Source organism: Oryx dammah, unplaced genomic scaffold, assembly GCF_014754425.2.
Source record: "Oryx dammah isolate SB20612 unplaced genomic scaffold, SCBI_Odam_1.1 HiC_scaffold_25, whole genome shotgun sequence".
In the NCBI taxonomy this organism is placed as follows: Eukaryota; Metazoa; Chordata; class Mammalia; order Artiodactyla; family Bovidae; genus Oryx; species Oryx dammah.
This window is the reverse complement of record NW_024070209.1, coordinates 71,536,131-71,558,047: the sequence shown is the minus strand read 5'-3', so window position 1 is coordinate 71,558,047 and position 21,917 is coordinate 71,536,131. Positions and strand designations below refer to the sequence as shown.

Below are 21,917 nucleotides of genomic sequence, written 5' to 3'. Positions count from 1 at the left end.
TGGGAGAAGGGCTAAGGAATGTCAGTTAATAAAAGAGCTTTTTAAAATCCAATCCCAGTGCATATGTTGGGCCCCCAAAAGACAAATCATGCCTGGGATAGAGAAGAAGAAGGAGAAAAAGGTAGAGGACAGGTAGGCATATCTGAGACCAGCCTGCCTCAGGGAGCCCGAGATCAGGACACGTGGAGCTGGGGCCGAGGCCTCCCAAAGCCTTGGGATGATGACTTTGTCAGTGCTCTAAATTTCCCGTGGAGACCGATTCCCTCGATGCCCCAAATAGGTCCCTGGCATCCAGGTCCTTTCTGCCCAACTCTGCTTCTCTAGATTTCCTAACAAACCAAGAGATGTCCTTGGTGTGGCTCCAGTGATGTGTTCAGGGACTAGAATCCTATGTTTTCTCAGGGATATGCTCATGAGGTCGTTTCAGGCCCTGGCGCACCTGCCAGCTCCAGCCTCCTGGGCTTCTTTTCCTAGGGCAGGGGGATATACGAAAGATCTGGACAAGAACAAAAAAGAGTCTCTCTCTCATCTCTCGTGCCCTTGTTTTGAATCATAGGATTCAGAAGAAGATGGTCAGAGTCACTGACTAAGCCTTGGAGGCAAAAAATTTCATTGTCTCTATCTGTAGGTCCCGCAGGATCTCTCCTTTCACCCAGGCCATGTATGGTGCCTATCACACAGGCCAGTTGAGACTCTGTGTCACTACCTGGAAGAGGCACCCAGGCCCAAGCATGGGGGTTGGGGGCTCACAGGAGCCTTCTGAGGGAGGGCACCTCTGTTGCCCACCTCGGCTTCCACCACAGCAGTGAAGTTCACCCCACTCTTGCTCTGGGGAGTCACCCGTTCCCGAATGAGTCAGGGTCACTCATTCGGTGACAGCTGTGGCTCGCCTTACAGGAGCTAAATTGGGAACCGGAATGTCACACACACATGCTCCTTGTTCCCCACCCCCCTGTTAGAAACTAATCTCTCTAGGGAGTGAGAGACAAGCAGCGCTGCCCACAGAGTGCACAAGAGGGGTCTGGGAAACAAAAGGAGAAGTTTCCAGGGACAGAGCCATTCAGGGAGAGAGGAAGAGAAAAAGCTACGTGTGCCTGGCCAGGGTACAGAGCAGAAACTAAAGCGAGGCAGAGAAGTGTCTGAAAACAGCTATCTAAGGACGAGCAAATTGTTTTGAGAAAAGGACAGGAGACATAGAGCTGTTTCAGGAGTGAGCAACAGAAGGGAACACAGAGTCGGAAGACTGTCGAAAGTACAGGAGGAAGGGTCCAGAGGCAGTGAGAGAAGGCCAAGACCAGGGCCAAGGCCAGGGTAGGCACAATCGCTGAGGGGATGAACTTCACGGTGGGTTTCAAGCCGCTGCTAGGGGATGCACACAGCATGGACAACCTGGAGAAGCAGCTTATTTGCCCCATCTGCCTGGAGATGTTCTCCAAACCGGTGGTGATCCTCCCCTGCCAGCACAACCTGTGTCGCAAGTGCGCCAACGACGTCTTCCAGGTGGGCCGGGGCCGGGGCCGGGGCCGGGCCGGGGCAGGCTGGTGAGGCTTCTTTGTCAGGTCAGCGCCAAGCGCCCAGAAGGTGATGGGAGGAAGGCGCTCCAAGGAGGCTGGTGGTGGCTGTCCTGGCTGAAGGGCAGAAGGAGAGCCAGGGGTCCTAGCAGATCCCAAAGTAAGCATGAGTCAGCAGCTGCTCTGCAGGCTGGTGAGCATACAGCCTGTGCATGGACGGCCCTGGGATGCTGGTCTCTACAGAGAAAAGGAGACCCACATGGAAACTGGACAGGGAAGTGATCCTCTAACCAGGCTGTGTGACAGTCTGTGCTAGACTCTGCATTCCAGCTTGGAGTTGAGATTTCAAGAACAATTTGGAAAATCTGGAGGAAATAGCAATGAGATAATGAAACATTAAAAAGTGGACTGTGAGAAAGGTCCATGATGACAGTGGAATTATTTGTATTTAAAGCAAAAGACTGAGCACATCCATCTTGTGGGGGAGGGCAGGCAAAGTTAGTGGACAGAACACTGGGAATTCACCCCCACTGGAGGTGACACTTGTGTCCCTCCCCAGATTGGTGAGTCAAGAGACCTGCTGGTTAAAAGGGATTGAGGTCACTTAAGCAGGGAGAAGGCAGAGAATACATTTTACTTCCTCCAAATGGAACCAGTTTTGGCTTGTGTGTGGTCACGGAGCAAAGCATAGCTAATCAAATTCACAGATCTCATTTTAGCTCCCGGTTTCAGAACTAAAAGCAGCACGTATCAGAATGGTTTATATAAATGGGCTTGCTTTCTTGCCCCATGCCCTGGTGTAGGTTCTAGTAATCTCTAAAACGGAACAAAGATCAGGGAGAGTCAGGGATAAAGGCACACACACACACACACACACGTGTCCTTACCAATGAAGTAAAAGCTCAGAATAGACCAGAGCTGGCTGAGTTAGTAGGCATAGCAGCAATAAGGAACATCATGAACATGCAGTCTTCATCTGTATCAGAAATTATGGGGAAACGTGTTGAACACAGTGATTTTTAACTTAACCAAAGAATGCTTCCCTTTTAAGTTCTTTGGGGGCAGCATGTTTGGGGGAAAATAGTGGACTGGCTAATTCAGGTCATTCTGCAGCTGTGCCCACAACCCACCGTTTGTTGTCTGCTGTCTTTGCTGAGCTCCATGGTCTCTCCTGCCATCTTCCCATAGAGGCCTTTTGCCATCTCCTATTCCTCTAAGTGTCCAAACTTTTCATTATTTGGTTCCAGAGAACCTCAGAGCCAGTGGTTTTCCCTCTCTGGGGTCTGATCATCCCAGGCATTCAGTCATGTACAACCCACCATCTTGGGTTTTCCCTTGGTCTGATTAACTCTGAGCATCCTTCAGGCTGAGATGCCCAGGGGGGAATGACAGAAAGGTTTTGCCATCCCTTCTCATGAATTTGTAGTTAAACCTTCTTTCATTAGAGCCTGAAATATGTGAAAGCAAAGAAAACTTTTGAAAGTGAAGGTAACATGTTCTGTAAAGTAAAAAAGAGTGGTCAGAATATTAAAGTGCTTGGCACACAGTATCACTGTGCAGAGGGATGCAGGGAAGGGTCCTATATATGGAGGCTAGAAGATGTTCATCCCTGGGTCGGGAAGATCCCCTGGAGAAGGAAATCGCAACCCACTCCAGTATTCTTGCCTGGAAAATCCCATGGACAGAGGAGCCTGGCAGGCTACAGTCCATAGGGTTGCAAGAGTCAGACACGGCTTAGCAACTAAACCACCACCAGAAGATGTTCAAGTCAGTCTTCTGTATCCAGACACACTGTTTTGGTTCCCTGAGGGTCTGGAATACTGATCTGAGCCCAGAGAGACTTGGGAATTGTTTGGGTCAAATCCTGTGTAGAATATTTGGGAGATAGCATGATTCCCAGGGCTTCGGGATGGTACTGTGGATCTGGACTAATGTGTATCTTTTGAAGTACAGGGCACCCCTGGCCCTCCAAAGAGAGAAAAGTGAAGCAGCTCATTTCCTTGCTGCTTTATTTGGGATGGCCTGGTGGGAGGCTGACCCAGTTCTTTGGCTGCACTTATGTATATACATCTCAGCAGACCTCCCTCTGAAAGATGAGCATATTTAGTTTTTTCACACATTGCCTCCACATTTTGACAACTCTAGGCATAATCAGATTGTCTGTTTTCTAAGTATGGGGATGAGAATAGGACTTCTATATCTTGAAACTACTTAGGAAGAACACACTTAGAACATTGCCTAGAAAGTTAATAGGACTTAGAAAAGTAATACCAGTATATTACACACCCACACACATATTTTTTTCAAACACTATAAGAATTTATTTTATGAAAAGTGAATCTTCACCTTGGGCCCTCTCTAATTCCCTTCTCCAGATAGAGGTAGCCATTACCAACTTTCTTGGGTACCCTTCCAGAAATTTTCCATGCTTAGGTACACATTTGTGTGTGTGTGTGTGTATGCACACATTTAAATTTATCCTATACCTGCCTTGGTTTACTCTCTTGGCTGTTGTTCCATAGCCACACATTCCAACATGCACCTTCCTTTTGAATGGCTATATAGTGGCCCCTTGTTATGACTGAGCCACAGTCTATTCCACCCATGCTCTGAAACATTTAGATGACGCTCAGGGTTTGGCTGTCCTAAAAAACTATTGTGCTGGATAACAAAAAAGAATTTGGAAGGAGAAACTTCCCTGGTGGTCCAGTGGCTAAGACTCTGCACTCCCAATGCAAGGGGCCTGCATTTGATCCCTGGTCAGGGAACAAGATCCCACACGGCACAACTAAGACCCAGCCCAACCAAATAATTAAAAAATAATAATAATTTGGAGGGATTGTAACCTTAAAACATCAGGTTTTAAGAACTGACTCATTTGAAAAGACCCCGATGCTGGGAAAGATTGAAGATGGGAGGAGAAGGGGACGACAGAGGATGAGATGGTTGGCTGGCATCACCGACTCAATGGACATGAGTTTGAATAAACTCCGGGAGTTGGTGCTGGACAGGGAGGCCTGGCATGCTGCAGTCCATGGGGTTGCAAAGAGTCAGATGCAACTGAGCAACTGAACTGAACATCAGGTTAACAAAAGAGTCAGGAAACAAAATTTTAAAAATTAAAATATTTCTTTGAGGTAATTACTTGCCGGTCCAGTGGTTAGGACTCCACTCTTTCACTGTTGAGGGCCTGGGTTAAATCCCTGGTTGGGGAATTAAGATCCCATGGCAGGACCAAAAAAATATTTTTTTTTCATTGAAAATGTTGAACGTATTAAAGGTTTGGGAAGAAATCATCCATTAATCCCACCTTCCCCAATGCAACTGTTTTCATGTTTGCATATTATGCTTGTCTCTATACATATTTTTACATAGTTGCCATCACAATTTAACTCATTTTCTTTAGAGCTGTGATACAGTTCTCTCTCTCTCTCCCTCTCTCTCTGAATTTAAACAGAATAAAACACCAAAACACCACATTAACCCCCTTTAATTTCTCTCTTTCTCTTTCCCCACACTTGCACCCACTCAGCAACCAAGCATTTTGGCTAGGGGAAAGCTGTCGGGGTGGGAATTTGACACAAACATCTTCCCATGTGTTTCTGAATTTGTAAACTCTATTCCTTCCTAAACTGCTTTAAAACAGCCTGCGGTTTATTTTTATACCTGCCCCCACTTCACTGTGGGCACTTGTTTATGAGCTGCAACCTGTTGTAATTTAACAGACAACCAGAAGTCCTTGTGAGAAGGTTGTTCAGAAACAGCTTTTCTGGAGGGTGTCCATATAGGGAGAGAGTTACAGATATGGGATTGGCAAGAAAGGGGCCTCCTTCTGTCATAAAGGGCAAACTGGGAAAGAAATGACCTCTTTTATTTCATCCCAAATTCAAGTTCCTTTTTTCTTTCTTTCTTTCTTTTTTTTCAGTATTTAGGTTGCTTTGGGTCTTAGTTGAAGCATGTGAGATCTTTCATTGCAGTGCACAGACTCCCCAATAGCGGTGTGCAGGCTCAGTGGTTGTGGTTTGCAGGGCTTAATTGCTCCATGGTGTGTGGGATCTTAGTTCCTTGACCAGGGATCAAACCCTTGACCCCTGCATCGCAAGGCGGATTTTTAACCACTGGACCACCAGGGAAGTCCCCCAAATTCCAGTTCTTTACAGTCTAATTGTTAGGGCTGCTGTACAAGTACAGGCCAGCTGGTGAAAACCCTACACAGCCTTCCTCTTCAGCCACTTCCATCTGCCACTGAGGGCACTGAGATGTCCCCTCCCCGGCCCAGACTTGGGCAGGTCTCTTTTATGGGAAATTGGTTGATTGAAATTTTATGAACTATGTTCATCTTGTAGCCGGCTTAGGATCTTATTTGAGGAAAGAAACTGGGTTTACTGGGAAACAAAATCATAGATGGAGACTCAGCACTCCTGGGCTCTATCCTACCAGTTTCTTCCTAAATTGGCCATGACTGTAAAGCAGGTTGTTTCACCTCTTCAAGCCTGTTTACACACACATGGATAAAGAGGGGCTTTAAATTGCTGTTTAACATCCTTGTAAACCTAACAATCCGATTTCACAAATTGAAGAGAGATCATCATGTATTTCCATTCTTTCAGGACTTTGCATTCAGTTACTAGTGTCCTATCTAGGCTCACTCTTCTTTTTGTTTGTTTCTTGTTTTTCCTGGCTGCACCACTGGCATGTGGGATCTAAGTTCCCCGACCAGGAATCAAACCCACGCCCCCTGTATTGGCAGCATGGCGTCTTAACTGCTGGACCGAGTAGGGAAGTCCCGTGGCTCACTCTCCTGCTTACCAGTCCTCCTCTGAGCCAGCCTCCTTTCACAAATCCCTGTGTCATGCTCACTGCTAGGTTCTGTTGGGCAGAGCAAGCCCTCCCCTCGAAACCTCCCCCCCCACCCACAACTCAGCTTTTGCTGCCAACGCCTGGATTCTTCTAAAGGTCTTCAACTTGCTTCAAATGTGTGGTCTTCTGCCCCTGTTTTCCCCCAGTTTCTCTAGTATATTCTGAGGTTCTGTCTCAGAGGACCTGCATGGTCCACTATTCATCATTGGCCAGGCCAACAGTTTAGGGGAGATAGCTGCCAACAACCCTCCTTACGTCCTGGGCAAGTATCCCAAATCAGCATCACTTTGGGTAGCCAGGAAAGAGGGAAAACATTCTGAGAGAAGTGTAGATTCAATAGAGGAACTGCATTCACAGAGCATCTTTCTAGATGGAATGTTTCCATTGGATGCTGCAGACCATTACCAAAGGAATATAGCTTAAAAGAGAGACAGCTCATGGCTTCGGCAATGTTTCCCCTACCCAATTCCACACCCCACTTCCTACCTTCATAATAAAGGAAAGTGCTCAATTTCTAGACGTTAGTGAAAATAAAGATGTCATTTTCCCCATCAAGGTTCACAGAATACTTGAATTCTACTCATTTGGGGAACAGTGGCCCCCAGGTTTAAGTTCTGCAGCGTCACAGGCACCAATGTCTTCCCAAGCACCAGCCTTGAAAGGTCTGAATTTTTTTGACTCCCTCCTCTCCCCAGCAGCCCACTCACATCCACGCAATTGGCCAGATTCCACCTCTGGCATCCCTGGTCTTTGCAGGGTTTTCTGTTTCTGTCTGAGGGCAAGACGGTGACTTGGTTGTGACTTGCTTCTGATCTGTGTGTCTTTCGGGCAGGATGGAGGCGTGGGAGATCTTACTTCCCTGGCCAAGGGCGCCCCCTGCAGTGGAAGCGCAGAGTCTTCACCACTGGACCACCAGGGAAGCCAGGGGCCTTTACATCAGAAGCAATGGCCAGTCTTCTCTCCCGAGTATCCAAATCACTTCTGTTAGATTAATAATCACTCTGACTTTCTCTTGCAGTTTAGAAATCTTGCCTACAAAATTAAGTTCAGTTCTTTACCCTTGGATTCAAAATCCTGTAAGGTTTTACAATTTTTTTTAAAAAGCCCTTCATGGTAAAATCTGCCTTTCAAGTTCCCTCTGTCCCATGACTCCTCTATCTGTAATTTGAACTCTAGTATCTTTGCTTTCCTAAAACTCTTTCTAATAACCATCTCCTGCTTCCTGTCTACCCTGTCTTCAAGTGGTATTTTCTTAAACACTTTCCTTAAACTAACACAGTTCTTTTTTTTTTTTTTAGATAAACCCTTTTATTTATCTATGCTTATCCAGTTTGTTTAAAGCAACAAGAACAACCCCCTTAACATAGCTGACAATCCTTCTCCCCTCACCCTTCCTTGGGCTGAAGGGTAGTTAATGGGGAAATGGCCCCCAGGGATGAGGTTGACAGTAAGAACCCCTTAGGGAGGTAATGGAGTGATGGAGCCTGAATCCTCTGCCCAGGAAATAGGGCATCTGTAGTGTATGAACTAGGGAGTAAACTAACATAAGTCTGCTAAGTATCTTTTCTCCTGTTAATGCTTCTGGCACTCTAATGCCCCCTGTTCATTCACGGCAGGATTGAGCATTGTATTTTTAAAAAGTAAACATTTATTTCCCCAAATACGAGGTCCTTGTACAAAATTTCAAAATTATATTTTTTTTAAAAAAGAAGGAATCACCCACAATTCTATCACTCAGTGGAAATTATTGCAAAAATATTTAGTTTTTATTTTATGCATTTTATAAAGTAATTCATGGTTTATACAAAGAAATTTGGGAAATGTAGATGAATACAAATAAGAAATTTAAAAATCCTATAACTCCCATCACCCATTTCAAAATTTGGATCCTACTGTCTATGTAGGCTTACATCCTGCTTTTTTCATGAGTCTCTCCCCATGTTAAGAACATGTTAAACATAGTTGCATTGTAATACCATTGTAACTCATTTAGTCTTTACTATTAAATAACCGGGCTTCCCTGGTGGCTCAGGTGGTAAAGAATCTGCCTGCAGTTCAGGAGACCTGGGTTCGATCCCCGGGTCGGGAAGATCCCCTGGAGGAGGGCATGACAACCCACTCCAGTATTCTTGCCTGGAGAATCCCCATGGACAGAGAAGCCTGGCAGGCTGCCGTCTGTGGAGTCAGACACAACTGAAGCAACTAAGCAGCAGCATTAAATAACCAGCATGTTAACTATCCGAAAAAACAATTTTACTGTTTATTCTGGTTACAAAGATAATACAGGTGTGTTGTGAATTTTTTTTTTTTTTTTTGGCTGCACTGGGGCTTAGTTGCAGCATGTGGGATCTAGTTCCCTGACCAGGGATAGAACCCAGGTCCCCTGCATTAGGATCTTGGAGTCTTAGCCACTGGACCACCAGGGAGCTCCTGTATTATGTAAATTTTAAGCCTCATAAATAATATAAAATTACAGAATGTATAAATCTATCTAAACACACTAGGGCTATTTCAGAGAAGATGGGATTTCAGGAACTGTTAATATCAAACAGGAAGAGGGCATTCAAGGGACAGCTAGAAGGAGGCACAAACTAGAGATAGTGGATTCAAAACAGGGACATGGTGACCTGCAAGATGTGAGAGGAGAAGGTTGCTATAAAAACTAACAACTCCCTTCCCCCACACTGGTCAGTGTTCTTACCATAAATATATCCATTAAGGCTCATTGCTCAGAGAACATCAGCCTTTGAATGGAGCTACTGCTAAGTACAAATCCTCTTTTTAGATCTGAGGAAATGTGAGCCATAGAGAAATTGTTTTCCCAAGGTCATACATGGCAAATCCCAAACCACATCTTCAGATCACTGCTACTTTCCCTATATCATCTTGCATTAGATGCTCTCAATTAAAATACAGAGATGCTACCAAGAATGGGGAACAATTTTATCTGCATATCTAGTACAGATGACTTTCTCAAGGTAGCTGCTTCGCACTTGCAAACTGTTTAGGACACAAGACATACAAGTTTTGATTAGGGGAGGGAGTTAGGAAAGGGTTAGAGCAAATGTCCCAAACTTCATTCTCTGTCATCTTCCTGATTTTTGCCAAAACTGTGTACACCATTTGTACTATGCTCGAGTATTTCTACTTAAAAGAACTCACTCTGGGGACTTCCATGGTGATTCAGACCGAGAGCTCCCAACCCAGGGATTCCTTGGTCAGGGAACTAGATCTTGCATGTACCAAGAACCTGCATGCCCCAAACAAGATCTGGTACAGTCAAATAAATAACTCTGTAAAAAAGCACTCACCTTTAAAGATGAAATATTTATAATTCTACGTGACAAAATCCATGAAAAATCACCAATTTTATAGGCTGGTTATTTTTTTCTAATATACATTAAGGTAAACACATAAGAGGGCTTCCCTGGTGTCTCAGTGGTAAAGAATCTGCCTGCCAATGCAGGCTCAATCCCTGGGTTGGAAAGATCCCCTGGAGAAGGAAATGCCAACCCACTCCAGGATTCTTGCCTGGAAAATCCCATGGACAGAGGAGTCTGTCGGGCTACAGTCCATGGGGTCACAAAACGGTCAGACATGACTTAGCGACTAAAGAACAAACACCTAAGAAATGTATATGTCCATCCCCATGCTGCCTGAAATCTTCATGCCTGTCCTCAGTATGTCCACCACACTGTGGGAAATGCACACTTGGGTAGCACAGTGAGGGAGTCTGAGCTGCATAAGCTAGCGACATGTCATGCCATGAGCCAGAAGCCCCCGAAAAGCCAAAAGAAAAAGTCACTGTTTATTAGTAGTCAAGTTTAGCCCTAGTACCAAAGGACATATACACACACGTATGTGTCTATATATATACACACACACACATACACGCTTCAGGGTCTACTCTAGCAAAGGAAGTTGGATGTGGAGTTGGGTAGGGGAAACATTGCTGAAGCCATTACTAAAAGGAAGAGGTGCCCTCGAGGTTAGGAGGAAAGCCAACCAGAGGTAGAATATGGCAGAAGGAGTTGAGCTGTGGAAGAGGGGAGGACTCCGGGACCCGGGGATGAATGGCAAAGCTGTGCTCAGCTGTGGCATCTACCCCAGGGAGCAGCACCAGCCTGTGGCCAAAGAGGAGTAACCCTCCCCCTCGCCTGCCCTGCGTGCTCTCCAGCTTCCAAGAAAGGTGCTCTTGAAACAAGAGACTGAGGTTGACTGCCTAAGCATTGACTGCTTCTCAGAGCCCCTGGTCCTGGGAGAATGGTTTAGCCAGGATTAGCCAGTGGGATGAGCCACCAAGGAAATTTCTTTGGCAGATATGGAAGCGGTGATGAGGCATGTGCCTCGCCAGCCCACCTCAGGTCAATCTCTGGGGTGAGTCCTCACCGTGCGGAATCTGAAGTAGGGCCCTTGACTAAGATAACCCAACAAGTCTTGATTACTTTTTCTTCTCTTTTGTAGCACTATGGTAAAGTACACATAAAATAGATATTTACTATCTTAACCATTCTTAAGTGTGCAGTTCAGTGGCATTAAGAATATTCACATTGTTGTTCAACCATCACCACTATCCATCTCCAGAACTCTCATCATCCCAAATGGAAACTCCGTACCTATTCAATAACTCCTCATTTCCCTTCCCCCAACCCCTGGCAACCACCCTTCTATCTCTGTGAGTTTGACCATTCTAGGTACCTCATATAAGAAGGGTTATACAGTATTTGTCCTTTTGTGACTGGTTTTTCTTTAATCAAGGAGACTATGCTTTCTTCTTAAGTGAACAATGCAAAGAAATAGAGGAAAACAGTAGAATGGGAAAGACTAGAGATCTCTTCAAGAAAATTGGAGATACCATGCAAAGATGGGCACAATAAAAGACAGAAACAGCAAGGACCTAGCAGAAGCAGAAGAGATTAAGAAGAGATGGCAAGAATACACAGAAGAACTGTACAAAAAAGGTCTTAGTGCCCCCAGATAACCACAATGGTTTGGTCACTCACCTAGAGCCAGACATCCTGGAGTGTGAAGTCAGGTGGGTCTTAGGAAGCATTACTATGAACAAAGCTAGTAGAAGTGATGGAGTTCCAGCTGAGCAACTGAAAATCCTAAAAGATGATGCTGTGAAAGTGCTGCATTCAATATGCCAGCAAGTTTGGAAACTTAGCAGTGGCTGCAGGACTGAAAAAGTTTCAGTTTTCATTCCAGTCCCAAAGAAAGGTGATGCCAAAGAATGTTCCAAGAACTGCACAGTTCTACTAATTTCACTTACTAGCAAGGTAATGCTCAAAATCCCTCAAGCTAGGCTTCATCAGTATGTGAACTGAGAACTTCCAGATGTACAAGCTGGATTTAGTAAAGGCAGAGGAACCAGAGATCAAATTGCCAACATCCATTGGACACAGTAAAAGCAAGGGAATTACAAAAAAACCCATCTACTTCTTCATTGTCTACACTAAAGCCCTTGACTGTATGGATCACAACAAACTGTGGAAAATTCTTAAAGAGATGGGAATATAAGACCACCTTACCTGCCTCCTGAGAAATCTGTATGCAAGTCAAGAAGCAACAGTTAGAACTGGGCATGGAACAACAGACCGGTTCAAAATTGGGCAAGGAGTACATCAAAGCTGTATATTGTCACCCTGCTTATTTAACTTATATGCAGAGTATATCATGTGAAATGCTGGACTGGATGAAGCACAAGCTGGAATCAAGATTGTTGGGAGAAATAGCAACAATCTCACATATGCAGATGATGCCACACTAATGGCAGAAAGTGAAGAGGAACTAAAGAGCCTCTTGATGAGAGTAAAAGAGGAGAGTGAAAAACCTGGCTTAAAACCCAACATTCGAAAAACAAAGATCATGTCATCCGGTCTCATAACTTCACAGCAAATAGATGGGTGGGAAATGGAAACAGTGACAGATTTTATTTTCTTGGGGTCCAAAATCACTGCAGACGGTAACGCAGCCATGAAATTAAAAGACACTTGCTTCTTGGAAGAAAAGCTATGACAAACCTAGACAGCATATTAAAAGCAAAGACATCACTTTGCTGACAAAGTTCTGTTTAGCCAAAGCTATGATTTTTCTACTAGTCATGTACAAATGTGAGAGTTGTTTTCTTCATTTCTTTAATTGAAACTGTTGAAGCAGTTCTTCCAGAAGGTATCTTTGTCCCTTGTTCATCATGCTTTCTTTTCCATGTCCTTTTTTTTATTATCTTGGCCTGCATCTCCTGTTGCATCTCTTCTGTTTATCAGTCCTCTTTAAATAGGGTAGCTTTATCTGGTACTGAGGGTAAATTCGTCACTCAACCCCGTTGACCTTGGCTTCCTTCCAAAAGCAGACTGGCTCTCTGAATGTTGTCACTGGTTTGTAATCTCTGTTTAGCTCTTTGGCTTCTTGGATGAATAGAGGGGTATGACCTGGATTAGCAGTTGAGTGTTTCAGTTTGGTTATGTTGCCTCAGAATATTTTTCACACGAGTCTGATGAATTATGATGAATTATCTACCATGGGGGCATGTGTAGCCATGGGAGGAGGTCTCCTGTGAGGTTTGAACTGTCTCTCCACAGACAAGAAGGTCACTCTGGTTGCCAGCTAGCACTGTCTGGCACATGAGATTTAGGTATGATGAGTCATCTTCTGTTTATTTCTGTTGAAATAACTTCAGTCCACAGTTGCACAGTTGACTTTTAGGCTGTCCTCTCTTTCCTATTGAAAGGTTCCTATATGAAAGGATGATACTTGGTCCTTCATGACTCTTTTACTAAAACACTTCACCTAAGGCTCAGAGAGAAAAATGTTAGCTTTGGGCATCTTTCTTCAATCGACCTAAATTTTATTGTATCTGACAATGTAGTATAATGATTATTCAGAGTATAATGATTACTCTGACCCTGAGGTCAGAGTGCCTGCGTTCAGATATTGATTTTGCCACCAACTGGCTGATGATCATGTGCAAATTTATTTAACTTTTCTGGGCTACAATTTCCCATCATTGAAATAGAGCTAATGATATGAAAATGAAATGAATTAATACAAATAAAAGGATTTAGAGCAAAGCCTCGCATAAACTAAGTGTTCAATAGGTGTTAGACTTGTATATTTCTTACTATATTTCTTGTAGTTCAGGTTAGAGGGTAAATGTTCAACTCCTCCACCATCTTTTTAAAAAAATTTTATTTATTTATTTATTTGGCTGCTCTGAGTCTTAGATGCAGCACACGGGATCATTTGATCTTCGCTGGGGCATGTTGGATCTAGTTCCCTGACCAGGGATGGAACTTGGGCCCCTGCATTGGGAGCTCAGAGTCTTAGCCACTGGACCACCAGGGAAGTCCCTTTTCTACCATCTTTACAAGAAATTCTTGAGGGTTAAATTCAAGAATGTTTGGAAAACCCCTAGCACAGTGCTTGACATATAATAGGTCCTCAAAACATGTGTTGACTGCTAAATAATGAGTATGGAGGAAGGGTGCAGTGAGGGGCAGAGGTTAGCAGAAGCTTTAGGAGTCTGTCTTTGCTCTGGGCCAAGACTTTAGAATATGCCCCCTGGACTTCCCTGGTGGTCCAGTGGTTAAGAATCCACCTGCCAATGCAAGGGACACTGGCTGGATTCCTGGTGTGGGAAGATTCCACATGCCACAGGGCAACTAGGCCGATGCACCACAATTATTGAGCCTGTGCTCTAGAGCCTTCGAGCTTCAACTACTGAAGCCCATGCACATACAGCCTGTGCTCTGCAACAAGAGAAGCCACTGAAATGAGACCACCACACACCACAACGAAGAGTGCTCTGCCCTCTGCAGCTGGAGAAAACCCAAGTGCAGTAGTGAAGGCCGAGCGCAGCCAAAAATAAAATAATTTAATTATATAAAAAATAATATGTGCCCTTTCCTCCCATTCAGACACCAAGCATATTTAAATGCTTGCCACCAGCAAATCAAAGAGAATTAAGATTCCAGGAGTCTGCAGGTTTAGAGTTTTCCTAACACCACCTTGCTCACTTGGATTCTAAATACTGAAAGATAATTGTATCTAGCAAACAAAAGCCCAGCGATCTCACACTTTAACCCAGTCTTTAAGCTAAACTTAACAATATTCACACAATTCCAGTTACTAAGAAGGATTTATGTTTATTTACACAAACACGGCCTTGGGATAATCTCAAGCTAATCTATTTTAGCTTTATGATGGGCTAAAATGTTAACTTACAATTTACAAGAAATCCCACCAAAAGCTTCCCTCAAGGCTCAGTGGTAAAGAATCTGCTGGCCAATGCAGGAGACTCAGATTCAATCCCTGGTCCAGGAAGATCTCACATGCTTTCGAGCAACTACGTCCATGCACCACAGCTACTGAGCCTGTGCTCTAGAGCCCGGGAGGCACAACTCCTGAAGCCCAAGCACTCTAGAGCCTGTGCTCTGCAACAAGAGAGGCTTCTGCAATGAGAAGCCTGTGCATTGCAACTAGAGAGTAGCCCCTCTTGACACAACTAGAGAAAAACCCGCACAGCAACAGAGACCCAGCAAACCCCCAAATAAATATATAGATTTAAAAAAAGAAATCCTGCCAAAATGTGATAAGGATTTGGAGAAGTTTATAGAACCCAACTGTGGGAAATACATCTAAACACACAAAGTCACAGATGACCATCCTCTCCATCACTCTCTAGGAGTGTTCTTCCAGCCAATTAGGGTTAGGTTCAGCTGTGAAAGACAGAAAACCAAAAATAACAGTGACTTCAAGTAGGTAAAACTTTTTTACTCTCCAGTGAAAGTGGGCAGTCCAGTTCTGCCTCATCAGACTCCTTTTATCTTGCCATTCTCAACATGTGGCTACCACATGGCTCTAGATGGCTGCTTCAGCCTCCATTTCATCTTCATTCCAGTCAGCAGGAAGGAGAAAGGAGGAGAAGTAGGGCGTGCCATTCACACTGAAGATACTTCCTAGAAATTGCACAAAACATTTCTATCTATATCCCATTGGCCAGAACACAGTCACCTCGTCACACCCAGCTGGAAGGGAGGCTTGGTTGCATGGTCTTTATCCCATGTGTCTTACTAAAAATCTAGGGTCTCTATTATTGAAGAAGAAGAAGAGGTGAATGTTGAGGAACAACAAGCAGTCTCCACCTGTCTTTCCTCTCTACTTCTCTCCCCAGATCGATTCTTTCTCTTCCCTGCAGACCAGGATTCTCTGTTCACAGTGTCTGACCCCTCACACTGCCCACTTGTACCGATTTCGGGATGGCCACAACGTCGGCTCTTAGCTCAACTCCACAGGTCTTTTTTCAGTTCAGAAGCTGCACATGGTCTAGTCACCTCAGCCTCTGTGTCTCCATTCCAATTTCCTAGAGAGAAAAACTGATTGGTCCTATTGGGTCAGGTGATCGATCATGTCCTCAATTCTGAGCCAACCCTCTGTGGCCTCAGCCGTGGCAGGGCTCTCCTTTTTAGGACGGGATGAAGCAGGTCCTCTCAGGGGTATAAATGGGAGGAACTGTTGATCCCATCTGGTGAGTTCTCCTTCCAAGCTTCCTCCTGTCGTAACACCCAGCCCACTGGATGGAGTTGTGAGTTTGCTCCTCCTGAGGGCAGGGATAGTCATCTTTTCCCCAGAGCCTAGCAATTTCCTGGCACACTCAATATTTGTGGCAGAGTGAATAATCCAGTCTAATCCTTAATTGTGCAGAGGTTGAATGCTTGCCCAGACGTGCACAGTAGGCACTACAGGAGCAGCATGAGAACCCAGGAGCCCTGGTTCCCTGTGCCTGGAGAGATTTCCCTGGATTGCCTGACTCTACGTGTCTGCTCTGTTGTTCAGCATTTGTCTCTGTGCCCCTGCCCCGGGTTGCAAAGAATCTTCCCCACATGTGGCCCACGAGAGCCCTAGGCTGGAGGCTATTGGCTGCACCACTCAGAGTCCATTTCCCTTCTCGGTCTTTCTGCTGAGGTCAATGTCTCCCCACAGCTCCAAGCTGGGCCCCTTTGAGGAGGTCTTGTCCTGACAAGGCCTGATCAAGCTAGGCTCTGGATGCAGCAACATTCAAAGGGGTGGGCTGAGTAACGAGACAAAGGTGGGAGAGATTTCCGTGGCCACCCACCTGGGGCTGCTCTCAGAGGAGCCCCCAGCCATAGAAAAGAGTGGGTGGGAACTTCCTTGGTGGTCCAGTGGTTAAGACTATGTGCTCCCAGTGCATGGGACACGGGTTCAGTCCCTGCTTGGGGAACTAAGATCCCACATGCCATGCAGCACACCATGCCCCCCCCCCCCCAAAAAAGAGCTGCTGCCTCCCCCTCCGTCACTGTCCTACTCCCCAGCCCTGGTGACTTTCTCTCCCACCCGCTCCAGTTCCCCCATAACTCACTGGGCCTTCCTCTCACGCTCTCTGCACCCACAGGCCTCGAACCCTCTGTGGCAGTCCCGAAGCTCCACCACTGTGTCTTCGGGGGGCCGTTTCCGCTGCCCATCTTGCAGGCACGAGGTAGTCCTGGACCGACATGGTGTCTACGGCCTGCAGCGGAACCTGCTCGTGGAGAATATTATCGACATTTACAAGCAGGAGTCCTCCCGGTGAGCTGTTAGGGTCTCATTTCTCTGAAGTGCAGGGCCTGGGACATAGCCAGGGAGCCCATCAGGGCCAGCAGGGAGAAGCAGAAACAATCAACCTGTCCCTTCAGTTTAGTGACGAGAGGAGTGGACCTGAGAGAAGGAGGGACTTGCCCCCAGCTTGGTAGGTCACCAGCTCAGGCGGCCTCTGATTCCCGGTCAGTGCTTCCCGTTCTTCACCTGGGAGGGGCTGGCCATCTATCAGCAAGGTCCTTGCCAACCCTCTATGACCTCCCTCCCTGTGGGACTTCCTGCCCCCTGGAATAGAAACTACTCTTGGATCTAGGCCTCCTGTACCCTGTATGTAGCTCTGTTCCTCAAGTGAAGAGGAAGTCATCTGCCTGCCCAGCTACAGCAGCAGCTGTCGGGGCACAGAGGGTGGCAGTGGCTGGTGGAGGCTGAAGAAAAAGTGCTCAGGGGGCCTCACACGCTTGCCCCCCTGCCTGGCCCCTGACCCCTGCTCCTACACTGCCTGCCTCCCCGCAGGCCACTGCATTCCAAGGCTGAGCAGCACCTCATGTGTGAGGAGCATGAAGACGAGAAGATCAACATCTACTGTCTGAGCTGTGAAGTGCCCACCTGCTCTCTCTGCAAGGTCTTTGGTGCCCACAAGGACTGTGAGGTGGCCCCACTGCCCACCATTTACAAACGCCAGAAGGTATCAAGCCGCAGAGGGAGCAAGCATGTGGGGGTGGGGACATAGGATGGGATCTCAAACTGCAGCCTCTTACTCCACTCGACTTCAAAGGCATGCAGATCAGGGCTGAAGTCCCAGCTCAGTGTGTGACCTTGGGTAAGTCACTTGACCTCTCTGGCCCTAACATTCTTCCTCACTTGTAAAATGGGGATGAAAATGCTTATACTTGAGAGTTGTAAGGATCATACGAGAAATGGATGCAGTATGGTGAACTCTCAAGGCCATCTCACTGTCATACAAGTAGATTCTACATAAAACATTATTTACAAATTAAGGGACTCCTCTGGAGGTCTGGTGGTTAAGCTTCCAATGCAAGGGGCACTGGTTCAATCCCTGGTTGGGGAACCAAGATTCCACATGCCATGCAGTATGGCCAAAAAAAGAAATTAATCAGTTAATTTTTAAAAAATAATTGAAAAAATAAAATAAAAATTAAATTGATAGACAGGTAGAAAGTAAAGGAAAGCTCCAAGTGTGGGTGAGGTAGGGAGAGAAGGAGGGGGCGTGAGATGTGAACAGAACCCTGAATATGATAAGCATGGGAAAGGCAGGATTTCCCACAGGGCAAATTATTACTGAACTGGACAGATGAGACTATGCCTACAAACTCCTGAAACTTGGGAGACCTACAACAAAGACCCCCAAGGATCACAGGATACACTGGAATCCCAGGAATCCCTAAAGTGGTCAGTTGTGCCACCTGGCTTTTGACAAAAGCAAGTGCAAATTCTGCCTGGTGGAAAAACCCTCAATTTAGGCCTTGGGTTTTTCTTAGATTAAGATCAACATAAGATGAGCTCCCGACTGAAGATACACAAAGAAATGTACTCATGAGTGAAGTCAGCAGAAACAAAATTTTCAGATTTAGACCCTATAAGAAATTAAGATACTGGAATTGTTAAAGAATGTAAAGTCAGCTTTGTATAAAATGCTTTAAAAATGAAATTTAAAAATAAGCAATAATAGACTATCAAAAATGCAGATTTGACAAAGAACCAAACAGAGCTTTTAGAAAGAAAATATAATTGTAGAAAACAAAACATTCAAGGGATGAATTAAATGACAACTTTCTCTCAGTAAGAGAGGACTGGGGAATTCCCTGGCTGTCCAGTGGTTAGCACTCTGTGCTTTCACACTCGAGGGCCTGAGTTGGGGAACTAAGATGCCACAAGTCACACAGCATGGCCAGAAAAAAAAATTTTTTTTTCACATAAAAGAATTTTAAAAGGGAGAGGACTGAAAAAATAGCTTAGAATATAGCACTGGGAGATGAGAAGGTTGGGAATGAGAAGGTCTAACATATTAGATATATGATTAGATATATCTGATACTCTAGATATATTAGATACTCTGATTAGATATCAGAGTCCCAGAATGAGAGAATAAAGAGAATGGAGAAGAGGCAATATTATCTTAAAGGAAAATCCTGAAGACTTTTTCAAAATTGATGGAAGATAAAGCATGCAGCCCAGTGCCTGGTATTTGGTGGATATTTGGTGAATGTCTCTTTCTCACTTGGTGGTGGAGGACTTCCTCTCTCCACTTCCTTCCAGAATTTATAGACTGTGTTTCCAAACTTCTTGAATGGTTCCAAACTCTCTAGATCTCTGTCAGAGTTTCCTTGAGGATGCCCTGATGGTGGAGTGGAGGGGACAGTCCTCTCCTGGGTAGCCCTGGCCAGGGAGGGAGGGGCTTAGCTCCAGGTTCTCCAGCCCTGAGTGCTGGCCTCTGTGTGTGGCAGAGTGAGCTCAGTGATGGCATCGCGATGCTGGTGGCCGGCAATGACCGTGTGCAAGCAGTGATCACACAGATGGAGGAGGTGTGCCAGACCATCGAGGTGAGCCTGGAAAGGGAGGGAGGGAAAGTTGCTGGGCTACTGGAGGTGAATCACAAGTAGTAGAATGTGCTTACCCAGGCTGCTAGGTTTGAATCCCAGCTCTGTCCTCCTCTGTGACTTTGGTCCAGTGACTTAACTTCTTAGTGTTTGGGTTTGCTTGTTTTTAACTACGTAAAAGAGTGATGATGAGAATGATATGATGGCTACCTCCATGGATCTTTTTGAGAATTAAGTGAGATAATACAAATAAAAACCAGAGTCAGAGAATTAGGCAGCAGCACTCAATGAAACTCCTTTAAATATATAGTGTTATTTTCTGAGAGAGTAGATCTTAAAAGTTCCCATCACAGGGAAAAAGTTTTGTCCACTATGTATGGTGCTGGATGTTAACTAGACATATTGTGGTGATCAGTTCACAATATATATAAATATTGGATCATTATGTTGTACACCTGAAGCTAATATGTTATATGTCAATTAAACCTCAACAAAGTATATATCAGTATTATTACTGAAAAGATCTGGGAACCAGCAGCCCTTGGGTGGAGTCCAGTCTCTGCCACTAATTTGTGGTTGTAATTGACAGGTCACGTCTCTTCTTGGCTCCCCGTGATTGCCATTAAGTGGGGAGTGGGACAAGTAGCCTGGTACTCTCCCAGCTGTGAGGTCTCATCCTTACTCCTGGTTTTTCAGGAAAACAGCCGGAGGCAGAAGCAGTTGCTGAACCAGAGATTTGAGGGCCTGTGTGCAGTGCTGGAGGAGCGGAAGGGCGAGCTGCTGCAGGCGCTGGCCCGGGAGCAGGAGGAGAAGCTGCAGCGAGTCAGGGGCCTCATCCGCCAGTATGGAGACCACCTGGAGGCCTCCTCTAAGCTGGTGGAGTCTGCCATCCAGTCCATGGAGGAGCCGCAGATGGCGCTCTACCTGCAGGTGGGCCCTGGGGGGAGGGGTCAGGCAGTGGCAGGCCACCTAGTGGCTGGAGTGGGGGCCTTTGCACTGGGAAGCCAGGTTCAGGTCTTACCTCTGGCTCCTACTTGCCCCGTGGCTTTGGGCAAGTCACCCTCTCTATCTATTTTTTTCCTTAACAAATTGGGACATGCATCCCCCCCCTAACCCGCAGGACAGTGGTGGGCATCAGAAATGGGATATTGCTGGACGTTGGCACAGTGCTTACTCTCACCCTCCTTTCTTCCCTGCAGCAGGCCAAGGAGTTGATCAATAAGTGAGTAGGTGGAGCGGGAAGGGAGAAGAAGGGGTGGGCGGGGACTCCACTGACAAAGGTGGGAAGCGGGGGTAGTGGTGCTGGGAGTCTCCAGCTGAGCCGCTGGGTTGCTGCAGGGTCGGGACGATGTCGAAGGTGGAGCTGGCCGGCCGGCCGGAGCCGGGCTATGAAAGAATGGATCAATTCACCGTGAGCGTGGAGCATGTGGCGGAAATGCTGAGGACCATTGACTTCCAGCCAGGTGAGGAAGCCAGGATGGGAGGGAGCGGTCGGCCGCTAGGACTGGACGTCCAGACCCTCTGGGTCGGGGAGGGATGGGGGTAAGACGGCCAGAGAATAAGGGACCCCAACTCACCCAGCCTTCTCCTGGCCTAGGCACTTCTGGGGAGGAAGAGGATGAGGAGGTCGCGGTAGAAGGGGAAGAGGGCAACGCAGGACCAGAGGAAGAGCGGACGGATGGGCGGGAAAGTGAGTGTGGACATCGGCGGGGCCTGGCGGGGACCCCCTTCCACCGCCAGGCCATCGTACTCTCGGGGGCATCAGGGATCGCTTGGAGGCCCTACTCCCAACCTCAACCAGGAGGGGCGCGCCCCCTAGCGCGCCGGCCCAAGTACAACTTTCTTTAACACTATCCATCTCTCTGGGCTGACGGGAGGCCGGGTTAGGTGGGGAAGTGGAGGAGAAACCCTCCTGCCTAGTGGAACGAGTGAGCTGGGCTTCGGAATTGCCTTGTTTCTTGGGAGCGCCCGCCCACTGAGCTTTCTTTCCCAGGCACAGGCCAGCACTGACTCGCTCCTGTTGCGGATCCTGCGCACCCGGGTCCTGGCGCTTGGATGGTGAACGACCTGAGCAGAGACCACCGTGCCACCCAGCCCAGCGTCCCGCCGCGGGGGAGGGACTCAATAAAGAGCTAATGCGTCCCGACCCGCAGCTCCTTTCACTGCTCACTCTCTGAGCTTCTGCTTCGGAGACATAGCATCACCATCCATCCTGCCCTTCTCCAAATCTGGGACCTCTTGGGGCGAGGACGGGTGGGGGGTGGTGAAGCGGAACGAATCCTTTTGGGGCACCTCCTTGATATTAGGCACGGATTCGCGAGCCCAGAGCCAAGAGAAGAGGGTCGGGGGTGGTGCGGCGACACTGGGGTTTGACTTCCTGGAGATTTGGAGACGA

General features: G+C 46.6%; 1 protein-coding gene across 3 annotated transcripts; it reads left to right on the top strand.

Annotated features, from left to right (window-relative positions):
- Positions 1–966: 966 nt before the first annotated feature.
- TRIM54 (tripartite motif containing 54) lies at positions 967–21,668 on the top strand. Of its 3 annotated transcripts, none has more exons than XM_040224395.1 (9): positions 967–1,500; positions 16,783–16,955; positions 17,478–17,649; positions 19,430–19,525; positions 20,219–20,445; positions 20,715–20,744; positions 20,861–20,985; positions 21,120–21,212; positions 21,516–21,668. In XM_040224395.1, exons 1-9 carry the CDS (start codon positions 1,333–1,335, stop codon positions 21,530–21,532), a joined length of 1,101 nt encoding a protein of 366 aa, XP_040080329.1. In that variant the 5' UTR covers positions 967–1,332; the 3' UTR covers positions 21,533–21,668. The 3 variants fall into 3 exon arrangements, with proteins under 3 accessions (XP_040080329.1, XP_040080328.1, XP_040080331.1); XM_040224394.1 differs by having other exon boundaries at positions 20,219–20,452; positions 20,722–20,744; positions 21,516–21,666; XM_040224397.1 differs by having other exon boundaries at positions 982–1,500; positions 20,219–20,452; positions 20,725–20,744; positions 21,516–21,666.
- The last annotated feature ends 249 nt before the right edge of the window (positions 21,669–21,917 follow it).

Excerpts from the sequence above, each read along its gene's own strand:
- TRIM54 (XM_040224395.1), top strand. The coding sequence starts at position 1,333 with ATGAACTTCACGGTGGGTTTCAAGCCGCTGCTAGGGGATGCACACAGC. Across the intron at positions 1,501-16,782 it reads GCGCCAACGACGTCTTCCAG|GCCTCGAACCCTCTGTGGCA; the intron begins GTGGGCCGGGGC and ends CTGCACCCACAG. Across the intron at positions 20,745-20,860 it reads GCCAAGGAGTTGATCAATAA|GGTCGGGACGATGTCGAAGG; the intron begins GTGAGTAGGTGG and ends GGGTTGCTGCAG.